We start from the raw sequence: 22,536 nt of genomic DNA, 5'->3' as shown, positions 1-22,536 counted from the left end.
ATGCCGCTCTATTCCGGTGAGCGCTGTCTTCGCCTCGCGCAGCGGTCTCCCGGCTGGACGCTAGGCCTCTGAGCGGGCCTGGCCCAGCGGAGGCGGCGATGGGTCGTGGCAGGGTGAGCACGGGACCGTGGCGTCTGTATGGGCCACACCTTCCCGTCTCCTTCCTAGCTCGAGCCCCGCCGTGCGCGGGAGCGCTTCCCTTCGTGGGCCGGCGGGCGGGTGGGACGGGAGCGGGGCGTCCGAGGTGGGGAAGCCACCCGCCCGGGCCTTTCCGAGGCGTGACTCTGCAGAAAAGTCGCTGCTCCGGGGTGTTGGGAGAGGTGAGGGTGTGCCCCGGGCACCGCGGGCCCTGCAGAGCTCTGGGTCTTCAGAGGTAACTGTGGAACGGAGGTAGAGAGGCTGAGGGAGGGAAGTGGAGGGATCCAGATTGGAAGGTAAACCTCCTTGGTCTTGGCGTTTCCTTCAATGGCTCCCCTGTCTGCACATACCCTTGTTGACTTTGCCTCCCGCGTTCACACCGATTTCCGTTTTATCCCGAGGCAGATTACAACCCTGTCATTTATCTACTCAAATGCCCTATCGGGCTGCTATGGCAGCAACGTGGTGTTAGCTTTCAGAGGTCGATGAAGCAAATGGACGGAGTCTCCACTTCTTTTTGATTGGTGTTTGATGGCATTTGTGGATGATGGCAGCCCAAGATACTGACTAGGCATCACGTTTTTATTTAATGAGTGGACCTTGCTGTCTCTTCTTGCTCAGGTGTCCCCAAAAATGTATGCGGTCGGCCCCTATTGGCTGTGGATGTATAATTTACTGACCACTCCTGACTACTGTGTCACCGTTAAGCGTTTTCAAAGATTGGCATCATTTAAAGGAGTAGTATTTTATGTCAAAGCGGATTCTTGGTGATTTAGAACTGTCCCTCACCCCACCTCACCATAATTTGAGTGGAAGATTACAGTGCAAATTAGTTTTCCATTCACTTCATACAAGTAGATTGATTACAATCAATGTACATGGAACAGCCCCCTTCACGCTAATTCCTTGTAGTTCTCATTGTCATCTGTCTTTTCCTCTCTTTTTTCCTGGGCAAAGGCAGTCCATTGGTCTTGTATGGTTAATTGTTTTATGTGTGTTCTTTCTTGCTTAGAGGCTTGTCTTGTTATTTGGCTAAAAGATTTCAGTTCGAGGCGTGAAGTGTGATACAGCCTAGGAGTTCCACCAGTCTTTGTCCAGGGTGTCTAAAACTAAGTGGCATACCTTTAGTAATAATTGTTTGCATTTGGAAAAATCGTATTTGTGCTTTAAATAATTGAAGAAGGATATATACTAACACACAGAAGCGTGCAGTAGTATACACACTTACACATACTACAAAACCAGACGTTTTCTCATCATGCAAAAGTACCTACACTACCAAAATTATTGACTTAAAGTTTATGGTCCATTTTAAATATTTAATCACCCTTACAACTTGACCTTTTCCTCATCTTCTAAATGAGACAGTTGAAGTAGATTTCTAATTTTCGTTTACATATTGAGAATCTGTGTTTTCAGTTTCATCAGGAAGCCTTGTATTAAATTGAGCATTTTAAGTCCTATTGGAAAATACCGTAAAAGTAGTTGAAAAAAAATAGTGCCTGTTGCAGAGCTAGACTTTTATATATACATGTTGCTTTTTTAAACAAACTTTCAACATGCATTTATGTTCTATTTTTTTAAATCTTCAACATGATTCTTTGGTTCTGGTAGTCGTTTATGGATCAGCAAAAAGTTTCATTAGTTTGCTGAAGATGAAACTCCTAAGTAGATTTCAGATCAGCTCCTTTCTTTTATTTCTAACACTGTTTGGTTTACTTCTATGTTATCTTTTGCTTTGACTGTTGTAATATTAATATGTTTCAAACTGATATCAGTTAGTCAGTTGTGTCACCTTCAAATCCATTTGCCCTGTTGGTACTAAAGTGATCTGATGTTCAAACCAGACCAATGTGACCTCTGTGAAAATCTTTCAGAACTTTATATATTTTGCTCTTACATGAAGTTTGTTCATTTAAGCATGATTTAAGGTAACCTTTATATAACTAGATGCTTAGCCATCTTCCATTCTATCTGTTTCTACTTTTTCCCCTCTGGAAATTATATCTCAACACATCTGCTGCTTTATGCTTTTGATTGCACGTCTTGCCTTCTAGGAATATTCTTACTCTTTAGACTAACTCATAATTTTTTCTTGCACAATTATTTCCATAGGGAGTTTTGCTGCTGACCCAAAGGCAGTGCCTCTCTCATGGTTCAAATTCATCAGCAGCGTTGAGGGAGAATGATGGACAGTCTCCTCTGGTGCCGTTTACAGCTTCTAAAAACCTGCTGGAGTTTGACTTGATGACAATGAGTTTGAGGGTTTTCTTTGAGTTATCACAACCTCTCAGAAATCTTTTCTCACTCAGGGAGCTTTTCTTTGTGCTCTTGTGTTTATAACATGGCTATTATTACATATTGTATTGCTTATTATTTTAGATTATTGTTGTTAAATTTCATAAACATTCTTTTCTTGCTGCTCTCCCTTAATTGACTCCTGAGAGTTTTCCAAGTGTTTGTTGCTGTGCCTGCCATTAAATGAGTACTCAGTACATTTGCTGAACTCGTGTTGGATTTTGGAGTCATTCTTGGATTTTTTTTGGTTAATTTTATTATTTTTTTAAATTTTATGTGTGTGTGTGTGTGTGTGTGTACCGGCAAATCAGATCTGACTGCTACAGGAGGAGATTATTCCTCCTTCTCCAGCAGAACATCTGGTGGATTTGAACCGTGCACCTCTGGGATTGCAGTACACCTTCTTGCCACTAGGTCACCACATTCTTTGATTTTAGAGTCTTAATTTCAGATGTTGAGAAACAGACACTTATTAAAAGATTTTAGTTTTGAGTAGATAGGATTTTTATTGGAAGCAAACTATATTTAGGGAACTCTGGTGGCTTAGTGGTGAGGAGTTGGGCTGCCAGCACAAAGGTACACAGTTCAAATCCACCAGCCTCTCTGCTGGAGAAGGGTAGTCTCCCATCATGTGATTAAACTGCCTCTGAAAACCTGGTGGAGGGTCAGTTATGGGTTTGTTCTGACTTGACGGTATACAGTAACAACAGAACTATATATATTTCCAAGTTTATTGCTTTTTACAAAGTTAGCTCCTTTATGAAGCTTATTGAAGTTTGATTTTTGTTAATAAAGCTTTAATAAAAATAGTTATGTTGTGGGATTTGTCACATAGTATTTAAGTACCTCTTGCTCAGAAACTACACTTTTAGTTCTCTCACTCATTTTTTTTCTTAGAATCTAAGGTCTTCTCATTTTATATTTGTTAAATCCATTCTGACGCAGCAACTCCATTTGTGTCAGAGAAGGACTTAGCTGTCAGATTTTCTCTATAGCAGCTTTTGCTGTGTAGCAAAGACTTGTCATGAGTAAAGGTTCCAGTTTCCACAATTCCTTACCAACATTTGCTATTTCCTGTTTTATTTAATTATTTTTTATTTTAGCCATCCTAGGAGTCAGGAAATCAAAAGACAAATTGCATTGGGAAAATCTACTGTCAGGGACCTCTCCTTCGTACTGAAAAGCAACCAGTCAGTCCAGAGGTTAAAGTGTGCCTAATCCACACCATGGTAGGTGGTTACTTGCTACATATCAGAGAGCTGGACAGTGACTAAGGATGACAGAAGAATTGATACCTTTGAATTGTGATGCTGGAGAAGAGTCTTGAACATACCATGGACCACCAAGAAAACAAATGGTCTGTCTTGGAGCTGGTGAAACCCATGTTTCTCCTTGGAGGCTAGGATTTTGAAGCTCCATCTCACATACTTTGGGCATGTGGTCAGAGGGACTGATCGATCCTTGGAGAAGGTCATAATGCTCAGAGGAGTGGAGGGACAGCACAGGAGAGAAAGACCCCAGATGAGATGGATTGATACAGTAACTGGGCCAATGAGGGTTGGTGTATTGGAATTAGGCTGGCTCAGGACAGGGTTCAGAGCTGCTTTACATAGGGTCACTGTGGGCCACAGGCGACTTGACGGTACATAACAACAACAACAACTGGGGGAGTTAAGTGCTAATTGAAAGGCTGTTATGTATGGTTCGAATCCATCAGCTGCTCTGTGGGGAAAAGATGGACAGTGTCCTTTTAGGACACCTTGGGAACCCCAACTGAGGGTCACTGTGTGTCACTATGCATCAGAATAACCCAAATGATGTGAATAAGTGGGAGTTTAGCATGGCTGAGATTGTAGGGATGGTGCTGACAAGGTACGATTTTGAGTATCTTTGGTGAAATATCTATTCAGATCTTTTAATGATTTTAATAGACCTTTTATATAGCTGTTTGCCATTTTGTTTAAGTTGTTGAAAATTTATATTTGTTTTTGTTAGGTGATTCTTTTAGGATATGTGGTAGTCCTTACCTTCTCTTTATACTTTGTTTTGATGAACAAAAGTTTTTCTTATGAAGTCTTGTTTATTTTTTGTTGTTCACTTCTTCTGTCATTACATTACATAATTTATTGTTGAAAGTTAGACTACACATTGCCCCTGCTTGTATTAAGAATTTTATGTATTTTGTTTTACATTTAGATCTTTAATGTATTTTGAATTATTTGTGTGTGTGTGTGTGTGTGTGTGTGTGTGTGTGTGTATTGTGATCACAGATCCTGTTTTATTTTTCTGCTTGTGGAAATCCAGTTTTCTCAGCACTTCCTACCCCATCAAGTGCACAGCTCAAGCTTATTTTCTTTGAGTCAGTACCAACTTGTAGCTGACCGTCAGTGTTTTTTTCAGAGGCTTTTTAATCACAGTGGAGGAGATTGTCCATCTTTCATCCTTGGAACTACTGGTTAATTCAAACTGCCAGAGAGACACAGGCTTTGGGTTATTGGTGCAGCTCTTTCTGGACAATGTTGCCAATGCACTTTTTTTCAAAATCAGATGATGATAGATGTATGGTATTGCTTCTAGACTATTAGTTTTTTTCTGTTGATCTGTGTATTGATTGTTACACCAGTACCAACAAGCTTGGAAGCAGAAGTGGCATCCACCTCCAAAATAACTTACCTCTGGAAACTCTGTGAACGTGGAGAGACGATGAAAGTTATACAAGTGTTCAGGTCTTTCATTCATCTACGACTTAATGGCACTTAACAAACAATATAGTATATATTAAATTTAGCAAGTGTGAGTCCTCCTCCTTTCTTCTTTTTTAGTATTGTTTTAGATATTTGGGGTCCTTTTTGCCTATCCATAAGGAGCTCTGCTGATGCAACAAATTAAATGTTGGGCTGCTAACCAGAGGGTCAGCAGTTTGACTTTTATCAGCTGTTCTTTAGGAGAAAAAGGAAACCACTTGCTCCTTGTAAAATTTATAGCTTTGTAAACCCGATAGTGGATTGCCATCATGCAGAATCCGTTTGATGACCATGGGTTTTAGGTTTTGAGTTTGCCTTTCCATATAATATGGAATGTTGGTTTTTCTATTTCAGGGAACTCTGGCAGTGAAGTTTGTGTGTAGGGAGTTGTGTGCTAACCCAAAGGCTGTGTCTCTGGTGTTTGAATCCACTAGTAAGCAGCAGGAGAAAGACAGGCAATCTCTTCCCATTTACAGCTTCAGAAACGTTCTGCAGGGTCAGTCAGCTCTCAGTCAGTTCCAACTCTTCAACTTCACTTTCTGTATCTTTTTGGCATTTTCTTCAGAACTGCATTGAATCTATAGATGACTTTTTAACTTTCGTCTCTCTCCTTCCCATTCCTGATAACTCAGCTGAATCATGTTTTGCAGAGATTATTTGTGTTGGTTTTAGAATAGTCAATATTTACTAACTACTTTTGTGTCATTGATAAACTCAGTGGCGCTGGTCTTCGTTGTATTAGCAAACCAGTCAGCCCTTAATTCTCAATTTCTTTAGTTTTAAATGAGGAGTTAGATTAGATCCATACAATTTTATTAAAGATGGATGTGTTACATGAATGCTCATCTTGGATGTATGCATGGTGGACATATAGAAATGAATGGTACAAGTTGACTTTCATCCATTGGGTTTCTGAGGCTGTAAATTGCATGCGATTGTGTGGATTTGAACCACGTGAGGGATGTGGCCTTTGGGTCAGAAGTGCAGCTCCCATCAGCTGTCCCATCAGAGCTCCGTAAAGACCTACTAAAGTTAAAATCTTCCTGTTTTTAAATGAAAAAAAGAATTCTCTGTTTTTATTTGCAGTTACTGTAAAATGGGGAAAGGAGAAATTTGAAGGTGTAGAATTGAATACTGATGAACCTCCCATGGTGTTCAAGGCTCAGCTTTTTGCGTTGACAGGAGTCCAGCCTGCCAGACAGAAAGTTATGGTGAAAGGAGGAACATTAAAGGTAAAATGTAGTTTATTTTCTATTAAATTATTGTATGGTTAGTGTTAATAACACTGTCAATTTATTATTAGAAACATTTAAGAAAATTGTGGGGAGTATGTAGTCAGTGAAATTAAAACTGGCTTTTAAAAGTGAGGCCACATAAGGGGAGCTCTGGTGGCCTAGAGGCAAGAAGCTGCACTGCAATCCCAGAGGCGCACGGTTCGAATCCACCAGATGCTCTGCCGCGGAAGGAGGGACAATCTCCTCCTGTACCAGTCAGATCTGATTTGACGGTACACGCACACACACACAAATAATAAAATAAAAAAAAAAAAAAAAAAGTGAGGCCACATAAGCCAAACTTATTTCATTGCAACAAGTTTTGTTTGTTACTGTAAGAAGGAATGTTATAACTATTCCAAAATATTATTATGAAAATATTATTTTAATTTTAGTTTTTAGTCTTGTTTTGTCTAGGTACCTCTGGGGGCCAGAGGAATGGCACATTTATTGTTTATATGCTTGGAAGCTTTTTTCCCTCTGAAGATTAAAAGTATTAATTTTTCAGATTAATAAAAGATTTTACTTGAATTTCCTTAGTTTTCTTTCCCTTATATTTTTGTTTCGGGATGTGGAAATTTTTGTGCTTAAGAAATAAGCAGCCTAAGTTCAACTTGGTTCCTGATACAAAATGACAACCACAGAATGCTGGTGTCAGAGCAAGTGTGCTGGCATCCAACAACCAAGCCAGCAACTCCAGAACGCAGTTTTGTACGTGCTTTTAAAGGCATAAAGTCTGTAAGTGTTTCAGCATCCTTCTCGAAGGCCTAGTTCTGGAATGCTGGGAATCTGTACATTCTTTTGCATTGACCTTGCATTCTATTCATAAAGAAGAACTCTTTTCTTTTTATATATGGTTGCTATTTGAGCCAACTTCATGACACCTAACAATAATTCCTGTTTAGAGGTTAAAGGGAAAAACTAGCAGTCAAGTCTTTTCCTTTTGTTTCCTTCGAAGAGTAATAATGATTGTGATTGAGAGCCCAGATTTATCTACATCACTGATGAATCCATTGCTGTTAAATTGATTCTGACTCATAGCAACCCCATGAAACAGTAGAACTATCCTCAGAGATTTGCAGGACTGTTTATAGAATCAGACTGCTCTGTTTTTGTCCTGAGAATTGGTAGGCTTTTGATCTGAGCTGTGAGACCCTTCATTAAATGGCTGAGTGCTTTAACCATGGCACCACTAAAGCTTTTGTGTCACCGACTAAAGTGCCACCAAAAAAAGATACTTTCTTTATTGTTTATAATACTGCAAACATAAGGAGTGCTTATGGCCTAGGAGGTAAGGAGCTGCACTGCCAAAGCAAAGGCAGGCAGTTTGAATCTACCAGCTCCTCTGTGGGGATGAGATAGGCAGTCTCCTCCCAGACGACTAACAGCCTCAGCACACTCACGGGGTGTGTGGTAGTGGGGGTGTCAGTTATGAGTTTATTCCGACTTGAAGACACATAACAAGAACAACAACAACAACACACAAATGTAGTTTTTATAATGACAGTACTTGCTTTAAGCCTTAAATATAACATGTTAAAGAGCTTTAAAGATAGTGAGGTGGCTGTAATTGCCCCATTCTTACGAGGAGATGTTGGTTAAAAAGCTCGCTGTAGAATTTTTCCAGAGTTACAGTGACATTTTGATTATTGATAACTTAAGTGCTATACTGAGTGCTATGGGAAAATGTTAATTTATTGGAACTTTGACTAAGCTACAGTTTATTAAGTATGAGGTTTTTAATTTATTTTTTTACGCATGTAGTGATTATTTAGAAATGAAACTATTTCAAGCTGCACTGCAATCTTGAAGGAGTGTGGTTCAAATCCATCAGATGCTCTGCTGGAGAAGGAGGGGCAATCTCCTGTGCCAGTGGGATCCAGTGGGATGGTACACAACAAGAAAAGAAAAAAAAAATCGGAGATGTAATTAATGCAGTGAGACATGATAAACAGGCTGTTTACAAATAAAGCACATCTGGGTTCAATTTTCAGCAGTGTGTGAACTGAGTGTGAAAGTGGTGTGAGAGAATTTATTGATTGATTGATTGATTGAATTTCATATACTTAACAGTAATAGCAGTTAAACTGAAAAGGGCTTTTAGGAAGCAATGTCCAAAGAGAAAGTGATATCAGTAAAGAGAAGATGAGGATAATAAGATGCTGTTGTTGTTGTGTACCGTAGAGTGGGAATCAATCCATAGCTGACCGCCCAGTGGGTTTTCAGAGGAGATTCATTACCCGTTCTTCCGTGGAGCAGCTGATGGATTCAAACTGCATGCCTTTAGGATTGCAGTGCAGCTTCTTGTTACTAGGCCACTAGAGCCTTCTAGTGAATTGAAAATGGGAACCTAAAAAAAAAAAGAAAATGGGAACCTGACACCTTCTATAAAGAGGAAGGTAAAAAAATCACTCATGTAAGCCTATGCAGGAAAGGGCTTAGTCTCAGTACAGCTCAAATATCTATGAAGTGGCCATTACATTAGAAAACAAGTAAATCCAAAACAGAAAAAAAACAAAACTTGTTTTGTTGAGCCTAGTGAAGCAGAATTATATGATTGGCTTTTAGATATGAAATTTAAGATTTTGAGAAATATTTATCGACAATAGTCAGTTTGTCTGGGCTAGCTTAGTTATTTGGTATAATTTTTAATGGCACGTGTTTTTATTCTTGAGAGTCTTCTGATTTGGATAATAAGTTATTAGTCACGTAATCATTCCTGAGTAAGAAAGCTCTGGCAACCTAGCGAGTGAGGAGTTGCATAGTCAACCCAAAGGCAGGCGGTTTGAATCCACTAGCTACTCAGAGGGAGAAAAAGGGGAAGTCTCCTTTTGTTGGATTTACAGCTTCTGAAAACCCCTTGGAGGGTCAAGAATGGGTCACTTCTGACTAGATGGCACCGAGTTATTTGTTTTGTTAAGCAAACCTAAATTCACCGATGTCAAGTTGATTCTTACTCGTATAGCAACTCTATATGGCAGAATAGAATTGCCCTACTTGCTTTCCAAGGCTGTAAATCTTAATTGGATCAGACTGTCTTAATGGGATCAGAGTAATCTGTGGATTTGAACCATCAACCTTTCAGTTAGTAGGCGAGTATTTAACACACTGTGTCATCAGCATTCCTTAAGTTACCTAATCAAGGCTATATTTCATAAGATATTTTTTATTATATTAAAACATAGCATAAGGTGCATCTGATACAGGCCATGGTCTTTGCAATCACTTGTTATGCATCAGAGAGTTGGACAGTGACCAAGGAGGATAGAAGGAGAATTGATGCCTTTGAGCTGTGGTGCTGGAGAAGAGTATTGAGAATACCATGGACTGCTAGGAAAACAAACAGATTTGTCCTGGAAAGAGTTAAACTGGGTGGCTCCTTGGAGGCAAGGATTCTGAGGCTCTGTCTAACATACTTTGGACATGTTGTGAGGAGAGACAGGTCCTTGGAGAAGGACATCATGCTTGGGAGGGTGGAGGGACAGCGCAGGAGAGGAAGGCCCTCTATGAGGTGGATTGATTCAGTGACTGGGATAATTGGGATGGGAGTGTCAGAGACAGTGTGATTGGCACAGGACAGAGCGGAGTTTAGGGCTGTTGTACATAGGGTCGCTATGAGTCGCAAGCGACTCGACGGCACATAACAACAACGGTTCACTGATATTCTCAGTTTTGTCCAGAACATCATTATTTCCAAAACTCTTTCATGAGTTCAAGGGGAAACTACATATTATGGAATAGCTGTCTAGAGCAATGATTCTGGAAATTTCTACATAACTTGGGAGGGACTGGAGAGCATTAATGCTGAGTTAACTCAGTTTCATAGCGATAAATACTGAATAAGACCATTTTTGTAGAAATAGATAACTAGTAACACATATATGACGATCCAAGGGGAGGATTGGAGCAGAGGGGTTAAGATGTACGAGGGAAAACCATAGGGTCATTTAATTGGAGGGGTGGGTGGGTGGAAAGGAAATAGGAAAAATCTGGCGGGGATCTGGAAAGGCAAGGTAATGGACATAGTTCAGGGGTTATTAATTTTGTAAAACATAATGAATGGGAATGATTGTATGAAACTGTGAATGAAGGCTAGTGTGAAACACAGTATATACAAACTTTGTAAGCAAAGCAGTATAAAATAAAAATTTTCTTAAAAAAAAGAAAGAACTCTATTTTTTCCTCTGCCATCCCTGGTAACCTCTAATCTGCTCTGTCTCTTAATTTATGTATTTAAATATTTTGATTCTTTTGTTGTTGTTATGTGCCATCGAGTTGGAACCTACTTAAAGACCCTTAAATGGGTTTTCCGAGGCTATAAATCACACAAGAGGAGATTGCCCATCTTCTTTCAGAACAAATAGTGGATTTGAATTACCTGCCTTTGGGTTGGTACGGCAACTCCTTAACACTAGGCCACCTGAGCTTCCTAAATATTTTCTAGGAAGATCAAGTTAGACTGTTTGCTTTTCCGTGTCTTATTTCACTTAGCATGTTGTAGCATGCATCAGAATTTCATTTTTCTTTAGGCTGAATCAGTCATCGTTCAGTCTTTGCTGTCAAGTTAGAACTGATTCATAGCTGGCCCTCCAGTGAGATTTTTTTGGTAGGCTGTAAATTGAACAGAGAAATGGGTTGTCCATCTTTTTCTCTCGGAGTGGCTAGTGGATTTGAATCACCAGAGAGGCTAGCAGAGTGGCTCTCTGTGGACTGCGCCACTTGTTTGGTGCTGGGGAGTTGAGGACAACTAAAAGTGACTCTGAACAACAGATCTGAACCCCATATTATCCTTCGCCATCTTCACACTTCCTGACACCGTGACAGTCCACCCTGTTTAGGGTCTTCCTCTCCTTCACTGACCCTTCACACTTCCAAGCATCATGTCTCTTTTCAAGGAGAAGCCCCTCTTAGAAACATGATCGAATGACGCCTCATCATCCTTACGTCCAAAGAGCACATATTTTTCATTTGGCCGTCCATGGGATGTTCAGTGCTCTTCTCCAACACCACAGCTCAAAAGCATCAATTCTGTCATCCTAGGGGAGCTCTGGTGGCCTAGTGGCAAGGAGCTGCAACTACAATCCCAGAGGCAAACGGTTTGAATCCACCAGATGCTCTGCCGGGGAAGGAGGGACCATCTCCTCCTGTACCAGTCAGATCTGATTTGACGGTACACGCACACAAAAATAATAAAATTACAAAAAAAAAAAAAAATTCTGTCATCCTTATTCATTGTCCAGTTCTTAGATGCATAGCAAATAATCAGAACAATCATGCCCAGAATCAGATGCACCTTAGTCCTCAAACTACATTACTCCTCAATAATTTAGAGAGGTTCCTAACTGCAGACTTTCTCAGTGCAGCGCACCTCCTTATTTCCTGACTGCTTGTACCAAGGGTGTTAATTGTGGATCCAAGATGAACTTGTTGACAGTTTCAGTCTTTTCTTCCTCCATGATGATGTTGCCTACCAGTCCAGTGGCAAGAATCTTTGTTTCTTGACATTAAGATGAAATCCATATTGAAGGCTACATTCCTTGCTCTTCTGCAACAAGTCCTTCTCACTTTCAGCATGCAAAGGTCTATCATCTGCATAACATAGGTTATTGATGAGTCTTTCTCTGATCCTGATGCCACATTCCTTTTCGTAGAGTCTAGCTTCTCGAATAATTTACTCAGCATACAGATTGAATAGGTATAGCGGGTTGGAGAGACAATACAACGCTGACTTACACCCTTCTTCATTTTAAAACATGCAGTGTTTCCTGCTCTGTTCACGTATAGGTATCGCATGAGCACAATTAAGTGCTCTGGGACTCCCATTCTTCTCACAGTCAACCACAGCTACTTGTGATCCACACAGTCAGATGTCTTTGCATAGTCAGTACAGCACAGATAGACATTCTTCTGGTAATTTTTGCTTTCAGCCAAGATCCATCTGACATCAGCAATTATATCCCTAGTGTTATGGCCTCTTGTAATTCCTCCTTGAACATTTGGTAGTTCTTTATGTACTGTTCTATCTATTTTTGAATGATCTTCAGTATTTTGCTTGCATGTGCTGCTATTAATGGTATTGTTTGATAATTTCCACATTCTTTTGGATTCCCTTTCTTGGGAATGGGAACAGATATGGACCTCCTCCAATCTAGATAATACTTGTATGTCAGTTTGCTGTAGTGATATAACTTGTGAGTTGCTGTGATACTGAAAGCTGTGCCACAGGTGTGTCAGATGTCATAAGGTTTACCCATAGTGGACAGGTTTTAGTAGAGCTCCCAGATTAAGACAGAATAGGAACCAGTATTTGCCATCCACTTCTTAAGTAACAGGCCTTTGAAAAACCCTGTAAACACTAGAGGAGTGAAGATAAGTTCAGATTGGAAGTTAGTTGAAATGAGGAAAAACATTGACAACCATAGTTTAATAATTGGAACAAACTAGAATGTACATAGCTTTAATGTTGGAAAACTTGAACTTGTTAAAAATGAAAAGGGAACACATTAACAATGACATTATGAGATAACATAGTGAGGTGAGATGGACCAGCTTGGTCCACTTTGAATCAGATACGACATTTTGCGCCATTAGAGCTTTGTGTGTGTGTGGGGGGGGGGGGGGTGGTGGGGCGAGAGAGATATTTGGGTGAATACTCAGGTGAAAATATTGGATTATGTGGAAATTGTATGTTTCATTTTATATGGAACTGTGAGGGTATTTTCCACAGCAGTTGTATCATTGTACATTTCCACTCAGCACTGTGCCACTGTACAGGGTTTTAAGTATTTTCCTGCCCTCGCCAACACTTTATTTTCTTGTATATGTTCAGATTGTTCTTTTTGTGCAGTTAAATGTACTCTTAAACTTACTGTAGGTACTTTAAAAAATACCTTTGGTTGTAATTAAATATTCATACTGGATAAATTTTACTCTATTTTGAAATAGCTTAAAAATGAGTTGATTTTGTAGTTATCTTTAGATGTTGTGGTGGTGGTTTAATGTATGTTTGTTTGGTTTTTTTTTTGAAACAGGATGATGACTGGGGAAACATTACAATAAAAAATGTAAGTACTGATAAATAATGTATTTTCTAATTCTGATACTAGGAAAAGTTCAGATGACTTTTCTGATAATCCTTTTTGTCATTCTTCTGTGCTGGAGTCTTTCTGAAAACCTGAGAGGGTAGGTTGATATTTGGAGTCTTGTTTCATTGATCATTTTGATTAAATTTATACTGTCAACAGTATTGATTATTGTTGTTTTCTAATAACCTTGAAATAAGATAAGTTCTCCACTTTTTTCCTTCTTTTCCAAGAATATTTATCCTTTTTAGTTCCTTTTTTAAAATTTCACATTAAATTTGTAAAATGCCTTATATTTTTCAGATTTCATTGAGTTGGTAGTCTAGATTGGAGAGAATAAATACCTGAAATCCCGGTAGTTTTCCTATAGATTTCATAGGGTTTTCAGTGTAACTAGCTTGTTATTGGCTAGTAATGACAGCTCTTCTCCCTTTCCAGTCTTTATGGCTTTTTATTTTCATACCTTATTTCAGTGGCTAGGACTCCCAATACTGTGTTTAATAGAAGTGAGAGTGACATTTTTATCTTGTTCTAGTTCATGGAATTTTTTTTTTAAATGAGTGGCTGTTGGATTTTCCCAGATGCTTTTTTCTGCTCAGTAAAGGTACTGTGGCTGAACTCCTTTATTCTGATAATGGTTGGTTTCTTTGCTTTTTTAGCTGACAAACCTTGAAATCTGGGTTGTGCAGCTTTCAGACTTTGGTCTACAAACTTGGTTTAGAATTGTGATATGGGCAGAGATTATTGAATATACCATATATAGCAACCACACAAATCTGGGTTGGTGGATGCTGAGACTATGTCTCACATAGGTTAGGCATATTAGTAGTAGGAGAGGCCAGTCTTTGCAGAAAAAGATAATGTTAGTGTTGTGAAAAGTCATTGAGGAAGAGGACAGCACTCAGCAAGAAGGATTGATGTAGCTGCAGCAATAGCTCCCACAGTAGAGATTTTGAGGACAGCATAGGATCAAGTAGTGTGTGTTCTTTTGTGCATTGGGGTTGCTATGAGTCACAGTTGAGTGGATGGTACCTAACAATAGCAGTCACAAATTATTGAACTGCACAAAGAGCTTTTGTAATGCTGATATTTACTATATAAGTTAATTTCGTGTTTTTCTATTTCATTTAAATACTGTGTATTCTTGATAACTTGATCTTTTATCGTTGTAAATTGCCCCCTTTTGTCTTTTATAATAATCTTTGTTCTGAGATTTACTTTGGTCTGAAGTTTAAAAGAACTGGATAAAAGAACCCCATTATGGTCAGGTCAGTTCCAGTCATGGTGATTCTAGAAAGCAGAATAGAACTGCCTTCAGGGGTTTTCTGATACTGTAAGTCTTCATGGAAGTAAGTTGCTACATCTTTTTACTGGGAGTGACTAATGGATTTGAATGTCCAGCATTTTAATTAGCAGTTAATTTCTTTTTCTTTATGAAAACGACACTTTTTTTTCTTTCCCTTTTAATAAGCAACTGGTTTTTTTTTCGTTTGGTTTTTTAAAATTTCATTATTTTTTGTGTGTACCGTCAAATCAGATCTGACTGGTACAGGAGGAGATTGTTCCTCCTTCTCCAGCAGAGCATCTGGTAGATTTGAACCGTGCATTTCTGCGATTGCAGTTGCAGCTTCTTGCCACTAGGCCTCCAGAGTTTGCCTTTCCCTTCTTTTTTAAATTTTATATTGGTTTGCTTACAAAGTGTGTATCCATTGTGTTTCACATTATTCTTCATTCATTTAGTTTCTTTAAATACTAAACTTCCAAGACATGTAGGTCTTATATACTTACTCTATATTTTCTTTTTAATTAGAGCATTTAGATGGCTTTTCTTTAATACTGTCATCAGTATGTTTGGGTTTTTTTAAACCAGTAGTTATCTACTTGTCTGATGGTATTGTGTTTTATCCTTTTTGTTCTACACATTCTGTACCTCTTTATTTTATTATTTGTATTTATTATAATAGCCATATCAGGCTACCTATGACCTAGCTCATATTTTGGGGCCTTGGTTATCAATCAGATGAACAGAAACTCTGATCTGATGAGGCATCCTGACTCCAATCTTCTGCTGGGCTAATTTATACCTTGTCCTGGGCCAGATAACCTGTTTTTACTTTCCATAGCATTCATGTTTCCTTGTAATTTTTGCATGCTTGTTCTTAAATATAAGGCTATATAACTTATCAATCGATTGCAGTACTGTGATGATTTGTGCATTGTTGTGATGCTGGAAGCTATACCACTAGTGTTTCACATACCAATAGGGTCAGCCATAATGAACAAGTGTCAGCAGAGATTATAGATCTCACAAACTAAGAAATAGGACTGGCTATCTAGTTATTAAATAATAGGTCTTTGAAAGCCCTATGGATAACAGAGGCATTGACGAGCTGAGATGGACTGGTATTGATCATTTTGAATCAGAAAATAATGATTTATGTCAGGAATGGCAGATTGTAGAGGAATGGTGTTGCATTCAGAGTTAAAAAACAAAACACAAAACATTTCAAGATCTGTCTTTCCTGTGCATGATAGTGTTCTATCCATACACATACGGGTTAAACCTGTTAATAAGACTATAATTCACAGGTATATACCAGCCATTAAAACCAAAGATGATAAGATCGAGGATTTCTGTTGACTTCTTTCTGTAGTCTCAAATGGATCAAACCTGAAATCAAGATGCTTTGGTAATAATTAGTGACTGGAATGCAAAAGTTGGAAACAAAGAGGACTGGTTGGTGAAAAATATGGTCTTGGTGACAGAAATGAAGCTGGAGATTGAATGATAGAATTTGTTACAATCAATGATTTTTTTCATTGCAAATAGTTTTTGAAAATATCAATGGGAACTATATATAGGACCTCATATAATTGGCTACACAGGAATCATGTTGATTATATCTGTGGAAAGAGTTGATGGACAATCACAGTATCAGCAATCAAAGCCAAAGGCTAAATGGAATAGACCTTAAATTACTCCTGTTCAAATTCAAATTGAAGCTCTTGAAGAAAATGAAAAATTCTTGAGCACCAAAATAGGACCTTGAGTCCATCCTCCAGGAGTTTAGCAGACTATAGAAATGATCCCTGAAAGTAGAAACCATCTCAAGAATGGATTTGATGTTTTGAACATGAATGATAGAAGATCCAGATGGGTTTTGGGATGACAGCAAGGACATCGGCCATGAAGAAAGCTCATCACAAAGACAGGAACCAAAGAAAAGACTGAAAGGGATGTCAGAAGAAACACTGGAACATAGCCCAAAACAAAGGGAAGAAGTGCTAGAGTAAGATTTCGAGAAGACAAAATAAAGTATTATAATGTAATATGCAAAGAACTGGAGTTAGAAAAACATGTTCAGAATTTGTCGAACTGGCAATCAAGTTCAAGTCTCAGGTTGCAATACTGAGAATTCTTTGGGCAAAATATTGAATGATACATTTAGCATCAAAAGAAGATGAAAGAATAGAGTCACACTATACCAGAAAGTAATTTTGGTGACAGAAATGAAGCTGGAGATTGACAGAATTTACTACAATCAATGATCAGGAATGAAGAAATGTAAGTTGTCCTGAAGACAATGGCAAAAAATGGGATCCCAGGAATTGATGGAATACAAATGTGTTTGAACACACAGATGCATCCTTGGGCATGCTCCCTATCTGTGCTAAAAAATTTGGAATACAGCTTCTTCGCCACCTGACTAGCAGACATCCATATTTGTTCCTTTTCCAAAAAAAGGTGATCCTCTTTCCCAACATTATGGAAATTACCAAATAATACCATTAATAACCCATGCAACAGCACATGGACAGAGAACCAGCAGCATAGGCCAGATCTCACAGAAAAGGAATGTTGGCCCAAGTCATCAGCAAGGGTAAAAGGAATGCGGTTTTTAATGTCACCTTTTAAAAATGTCAGTGTGGATTCTGCACTCTATTAAGACTTTTAAATGGAATTAAGACTGCTTTTATACTGCCATGCTTACATACAAAAACTTAGGGTCTCTGGTTTTAGATTTGCACTCTATTAATTTTTTATTTTGAAAAATATAAACATGTTCTTTGTATTAGTATTTAAATGAGTTTATTAATTTAAATGAAAAAATATTTTTCCATTTAAATTTTTTATTGTTGCCATTGTATTGCCTGTGACTCATAGCAACCCTGTGTACAACAGCTCTGAAACCTGCTCTGTCCTGAGCCAGTCTCACTGACTCTGAAACACCCTCCCCCATTACTGTATCAATCCATCTCATCTGGGGTCTTCCTCTCTTGCGTTGTCCACTCTTCTGAGCATGATGTCCTTCTCCAAGGTTTGGTCCCTCCCAGCCACATGCCCAAAGCATGTGAGACGGGGCTTCAAAGTTCTAGCCTTCAAGGGGAAACTTGGTTTCACCTTCTCCAAGACAGACATATTTGTTTTCTTGGTGGGCAGTTCAGGAATTGGGATGAGTGATGGGAATTGCAGTCAATGGCATGAAACAAAGTATGTCTGGATTGCTAAATGGAAAAGTGATTTGTTCTGTAAACTTTCACTCAAACCATAATTAAAAGTTTACTACAGAAGTAGACAATGAGTATCTTCACTCTGCTAGTTGAATTTTAGTTCCTACAGTGACTCGGGAGGATAGAAGGAGAATTGAAGAGTATTTAGTGTACCATGGACTGCCAAGAAAACATTCATCCTAGAGAGGTTTGAACTAGGCTGTCCCTTGGAGGCAAGGATTCTGGGGCTTCATCTGACATACTTTGAACTTGTTGTAAGGAGGGACAGGTCCTTGGAGAGGGACATGCTTGGGAGGGTGGAGGGACGGCGCAAGAGGGGAAGACCCTCTATGAGGTGGATTGATTCAGTGACTGGGGTAATCGGGATGGGTGTGTCAGAGGAAGTTCGATTGGCACAGGATAGAGCAGGGTTTAGGTACACAGGGTCTCTATGAGTCGCAAGCGACTTGATGGCACATAACAACAACAGCAATTTCAATTCTTACCTAATGTTTTTACTTTTCTTGGCTGTTTTCTCTCTGGCTTTATTTTGTTTTTACTTCTGGCTCCCTTTAATCATGTGTTCATTCCTTTTAGTTAAAATTCTGAGTCATGTATTTGACAAATGAGTTACATTTCAGTATCAATAAGATTTGGGATGACAGTATTTGTTGTTCTATTATGTGTAATTTTAGATATATATGTATATAAAAGTGATATATTTTTTAGCAGTCATTATAATTAGATTAATAGTGTATAGCATTACAAAAATAATTTATTTTGTACCAATTTATTCTATTTAGGTTTGATATTTTCTAAAAATGGAGATTTAAATATCCTGAAAATACTTATATTTAAATATAAGTAGGTACTGTTAGACAGTAAATATTCTCAGAGAGAATGTTATCAGTGGTTAGGCTGTTTGTTAGAGGGAGAAGTTATGCCACTAAATGATAATTAATGACCATTCAAGGATCTTTCTCTCCCCATGTTAGGAATATTATCATCAGCTTTTGGTTAACAGTGTAACACATTACAGACCATGTCGCCAAAGCTCCTTCTTATCGTTGTCTTTCATTAGGTATATTTATTTCTCTACTAGCTTTATGTATTGTGGTATAAGGGATTCATTAAAACAAACCTTATTTGTAGTGTACAGTTTGATGAACTTAGGTAATACGGAGTTTTATGACCACTACTGCAGTCAAGGTATAGAGGTTTAGTATCCTAAAAAGGTTGCTCATACCCTTTTGTAGAAAAATAAAATTTGACCCCAGGCAACTACCACCTCTGCACTTTTTAAAAGAAAAAAATATATTCATAGAGTAGTGTAACCATCGATATATAATTTTAGAGCATTTCTTTCACCCCTGGAAAAAAATCTTGTGCCCATTTAAAGTGACTCTCCATTTTCCCAGCATCCACCACTCTACTTTTTAGCTCTATAGAGTTTCACTTTTCACCAACATTTTATATTAGTGGAATCGTTAACATGTGTTCTTTTGTCTTTCATTGGTTATGAACGTTACCAAACCAGTTTTCCTGAAATGACTTCTTTTAACAGGGAATGAATCTGCTAATGATGGGCTCAGCAGATGCGCTGCCAGAGGAACCCTTGGCTAAAACTGTCTTCGTAGAAGACATGACTGAAGAACAACTAGCCTCTGCGGTAAGATAAAGTTCATGCTACATCAGGGGTTTCCAAAGGACAACTAACTTTTCACAAAATAGCATCTATTATCTTAAAATGTAATCGTTAAATGTCAAGGTTGATTTTTTTCTGCCAGTCCTTAAGAGTTTTCTTTTCCCGTTTTAAGAGAGTTCTTTTCTGGATAAAAGAGTCACATAATTAGGTTTTTGTTTTGCCTTTTTAATATTTAGTTTTACTGTTGCTTTTCTAAGCTTTCAGAGTAATTCATTTAGCTTAGGCTTATATTTAACATTGAACATAGTATTTTAATCCATGGCTTATATTTTAAGCCTTAAACTCTTGACACACACTCTCCCTCCCTCTCTCCCTCTCTCTCCCTCTCTCTCTCTCTCTCTCTCTCTCTCTCTCACACTCAGTATATATCTGTGACATATTTCCAGCACATGGTAAGTACCTACTACTACTCTATTAGGAAAAAATCTCCAGGAGTTTAGTTTAAATAAATGTTGGGCTATTTAAATTCTTAAAAATTCTCCTTGTTGAGTACACACAGTTTATCCATAATTTAAATACAGAATCATTTTTTAAATTAGACAACCATATGTGGCAAATTGTTTTTTTCAAAACACTGCACAACATTTCTATATAATGCTGTTCATTTTTTGTGTCATTAATTTGAAGTGTTTCTGTATGTATATACTGTGTTGCTTTGTTTTACAAGCCTGAGGGAGGCAGGACTAATGTTATTGTTCTCTTCCAATTTTTTTTTATTATATTTTTTTGTGTGTGTTTACCATCAAATCAGATCTGATTGGTACAGGAGGAGATTTGCCCCTCCTTTTCCAGCAGGGCATCTGGTGGATTTGAACTGCATACCTCTTGGATTGCAGTGCAGCTTCTTGCCACTAAGCCACCAGAGCTCCTTTTCTCTTCCCATTTTTAAGAAGGGACCTGAAACATAGGATGGTAGTCATCATGGTATAAGGAAAAGTTTTTGTAAGGGAAAGCAAGCGTTGTTACTTTAAGGAGAGGTGAAAAGTGCTCTGCAAGTGGTAGGCGTGGTAATTATGACTTGCCATAACATCTGAATTTGAATGATTTTATATATTCTGTGTCATTAATCTTTAAAAATGATTTCGTCCTTTTTCATAACAGATGGAATTACCATGTGGGCTGACAAACCTAGGGAACACTTGTTACATGAATGCTACAGTTCAGTGTATCCGGTCTGTGCCTGAGCTCAAAGATGCCCTTAAAAGGTGAGGCTTGAGGGAAATGGTTTAAGGCTCTGAGTAAGAGAGGTTGATTTTGAGTAAGTAGTGCTCTTCTATATTCTTAAAAAATGGGTTTATTGAGAGAGTTTATTTGTCATAAACTTATCTACATGTGGTTTATAACTCAGTGATTTTTATTAATTTTTTGAGTTGTGTGCCCATCAACACAATCTACTTTAGATAGTTTTTCTTCCCCTCAAAGAAACATACCCAATGGCAGTCATTTTTCATACCATTGCATTTCCCATTAAAAGCCAAAACTCAAACCTCCTGCCATGGAATTTATTCAAGCTCCTGAAGGAGCAGCAGACTGTTGCATCTACTTCCACAGAGCAGCTGGTGGGGTCCAGCCTCATAGCCCCACATGTAACATACTCTTCTGCTGGCTCCTGGCATTAAGCAGTTGTTAATCCACTTTCGTTGTTTGAACTTGCCTGTTCTTGATGGAATTGTGCAATATGTGGTTGTTTTGTTACTGTTTTTTTTTGTTTTGTTTTTGTTTGTTTGTTTTTAAATTACTTGCTGTGTGCTGTTGAATCAGATCCAGTTGGCATAGGAGGAGATTGCCCCTCCTTCTCCAGTGGAACATCTGGTGGATTCGAACTGCATGCCTTTGGGATTGCAGTGCAGCTTCTTGCCACAAGGCCACCAAAGCTCCCTGGTTATTGAATTCTTAATTAACAGTGCTTTCAAAGTTCATTCATTTTCTGTTGTATGTGTAGACCACATTTTGTTTACATAGTCATCAGTTGAGCTCTGTTGGCTTAGTGGCAAGAAGTTACACTGTAATAATCCCAAAGGCCTGTGGTTCGAGGCCACCGGCTGCTCTGTGGGAGAGGGATGGGCATTCTCCTCCCATGTGATTAACTGCCTTTGAAAAGGTCAGCTGTGGGTCAGTTCCGACTCTACAGTATACAACAACAGTCATCAGTTAAAGAACATTTGAGGTGTTTTCACTTATTGTAGATGGTGCTGCTGTGAACAAGTTTTTGTGTGAATGTATTTCCTTTTTTCTTGATTCTATAGAGTGATAACTGCTTATTACCATTTTGAGGAACTGCTAAATTGCTTCAGAGGAACAGTATCATTTTACGTTTTTTAATAATTTTTCTGATTCCTTCCAATTTTTCTACACCCTCATTAACACTTTTAAATTTTTTTCCTATAGCCATCCTAGTGAGTTTAAAGTTATATCAGATTATGATTCTCATTTGCATTTGAAATAAGTGATTCTTCCCTCAGTTGAAAATTTTTTATCAAAAACAAGTTGAAAGTAATTACTAATAGGATTTGTATATCTTTTATTTTTTATTGCTTTTAATAATATAAGTAGAAATATTGTGAATTTTTAAAAAGTATTCTAACAGTCATAAACTTATGCTTTTTTGAGTTTATACTTTTTATTAATAATGGTACAATACATTTCATTTGCATGCTGCCTAGGAATAAATTTCTAGAAGTGGTATTGCTTTGTTTATAACTTTGGTGAATACATTATAACTCTGCTTGTTTAAATTGCCAAATTAATAACCCAGAATATAAAAACTGCCACATTCTGCAAATATTCAGCAACTTTAAGCTTAC

At 38.2% G+C, this 22,536-nt stretch overlaps 1 protein-coding gene across 3 annotated transcripts in view; it reads left to right on the top strand.

Annotated features, from left to right (window-relative positions):
* The window catches only part of USP14 (ubiquitin specific peptidase 14 (tRNA-guanine transglycosylase)), a 50,816-nt gene continuing 28,280 nt past the window's right edge, over positions 1-22,536 (top strand). The window contains exons 1-5 of one of the 3 annotated variants that reach the window (XM_006901290.1): positions 1-16; positions 6,267-6,412; positions 13,486-13,518; positions 19,592-19,696; positions 20,834-20,937. In XM_006901290.1, coding sequence (XP_006901352.1) covers positions 1-16; positions 6,267-6,412; positions 13,486-13,518; positions 19,592-19,696; positions 20,834-20,937 — 404 coding nt within the window. The remainder of the gene's footprint in view (positions 17-6,266; positions 6,413-13,485; positions 13,519-19,591; positions 19,697-20,833; positions 20,938-22,536) is intronic. The other 2 variants (XM_006901291.1, XM_006901292.1) reach the window with 2 other exon arrangements.

Source organism: Elephantulus edwardii, unplaced genomic scaffold, assembly GCF_000299155.1.
Source record: "Elephantulus edwardii isolate Elephantulus edwardi_28Jun2011 unplaced genomic scaffold, EleEdw1.0 scaffold00316, whole genome shotgun sequence".
NCBI lineage: Eukaryota > Metazoa > Chordata > Mammalia > Macroscelidea > Macroscelididae > Elephantulus > Elephantulus edwardii.
This window is presented reverse-complemented; position numbering and strand designations above follow the sequence as displayed.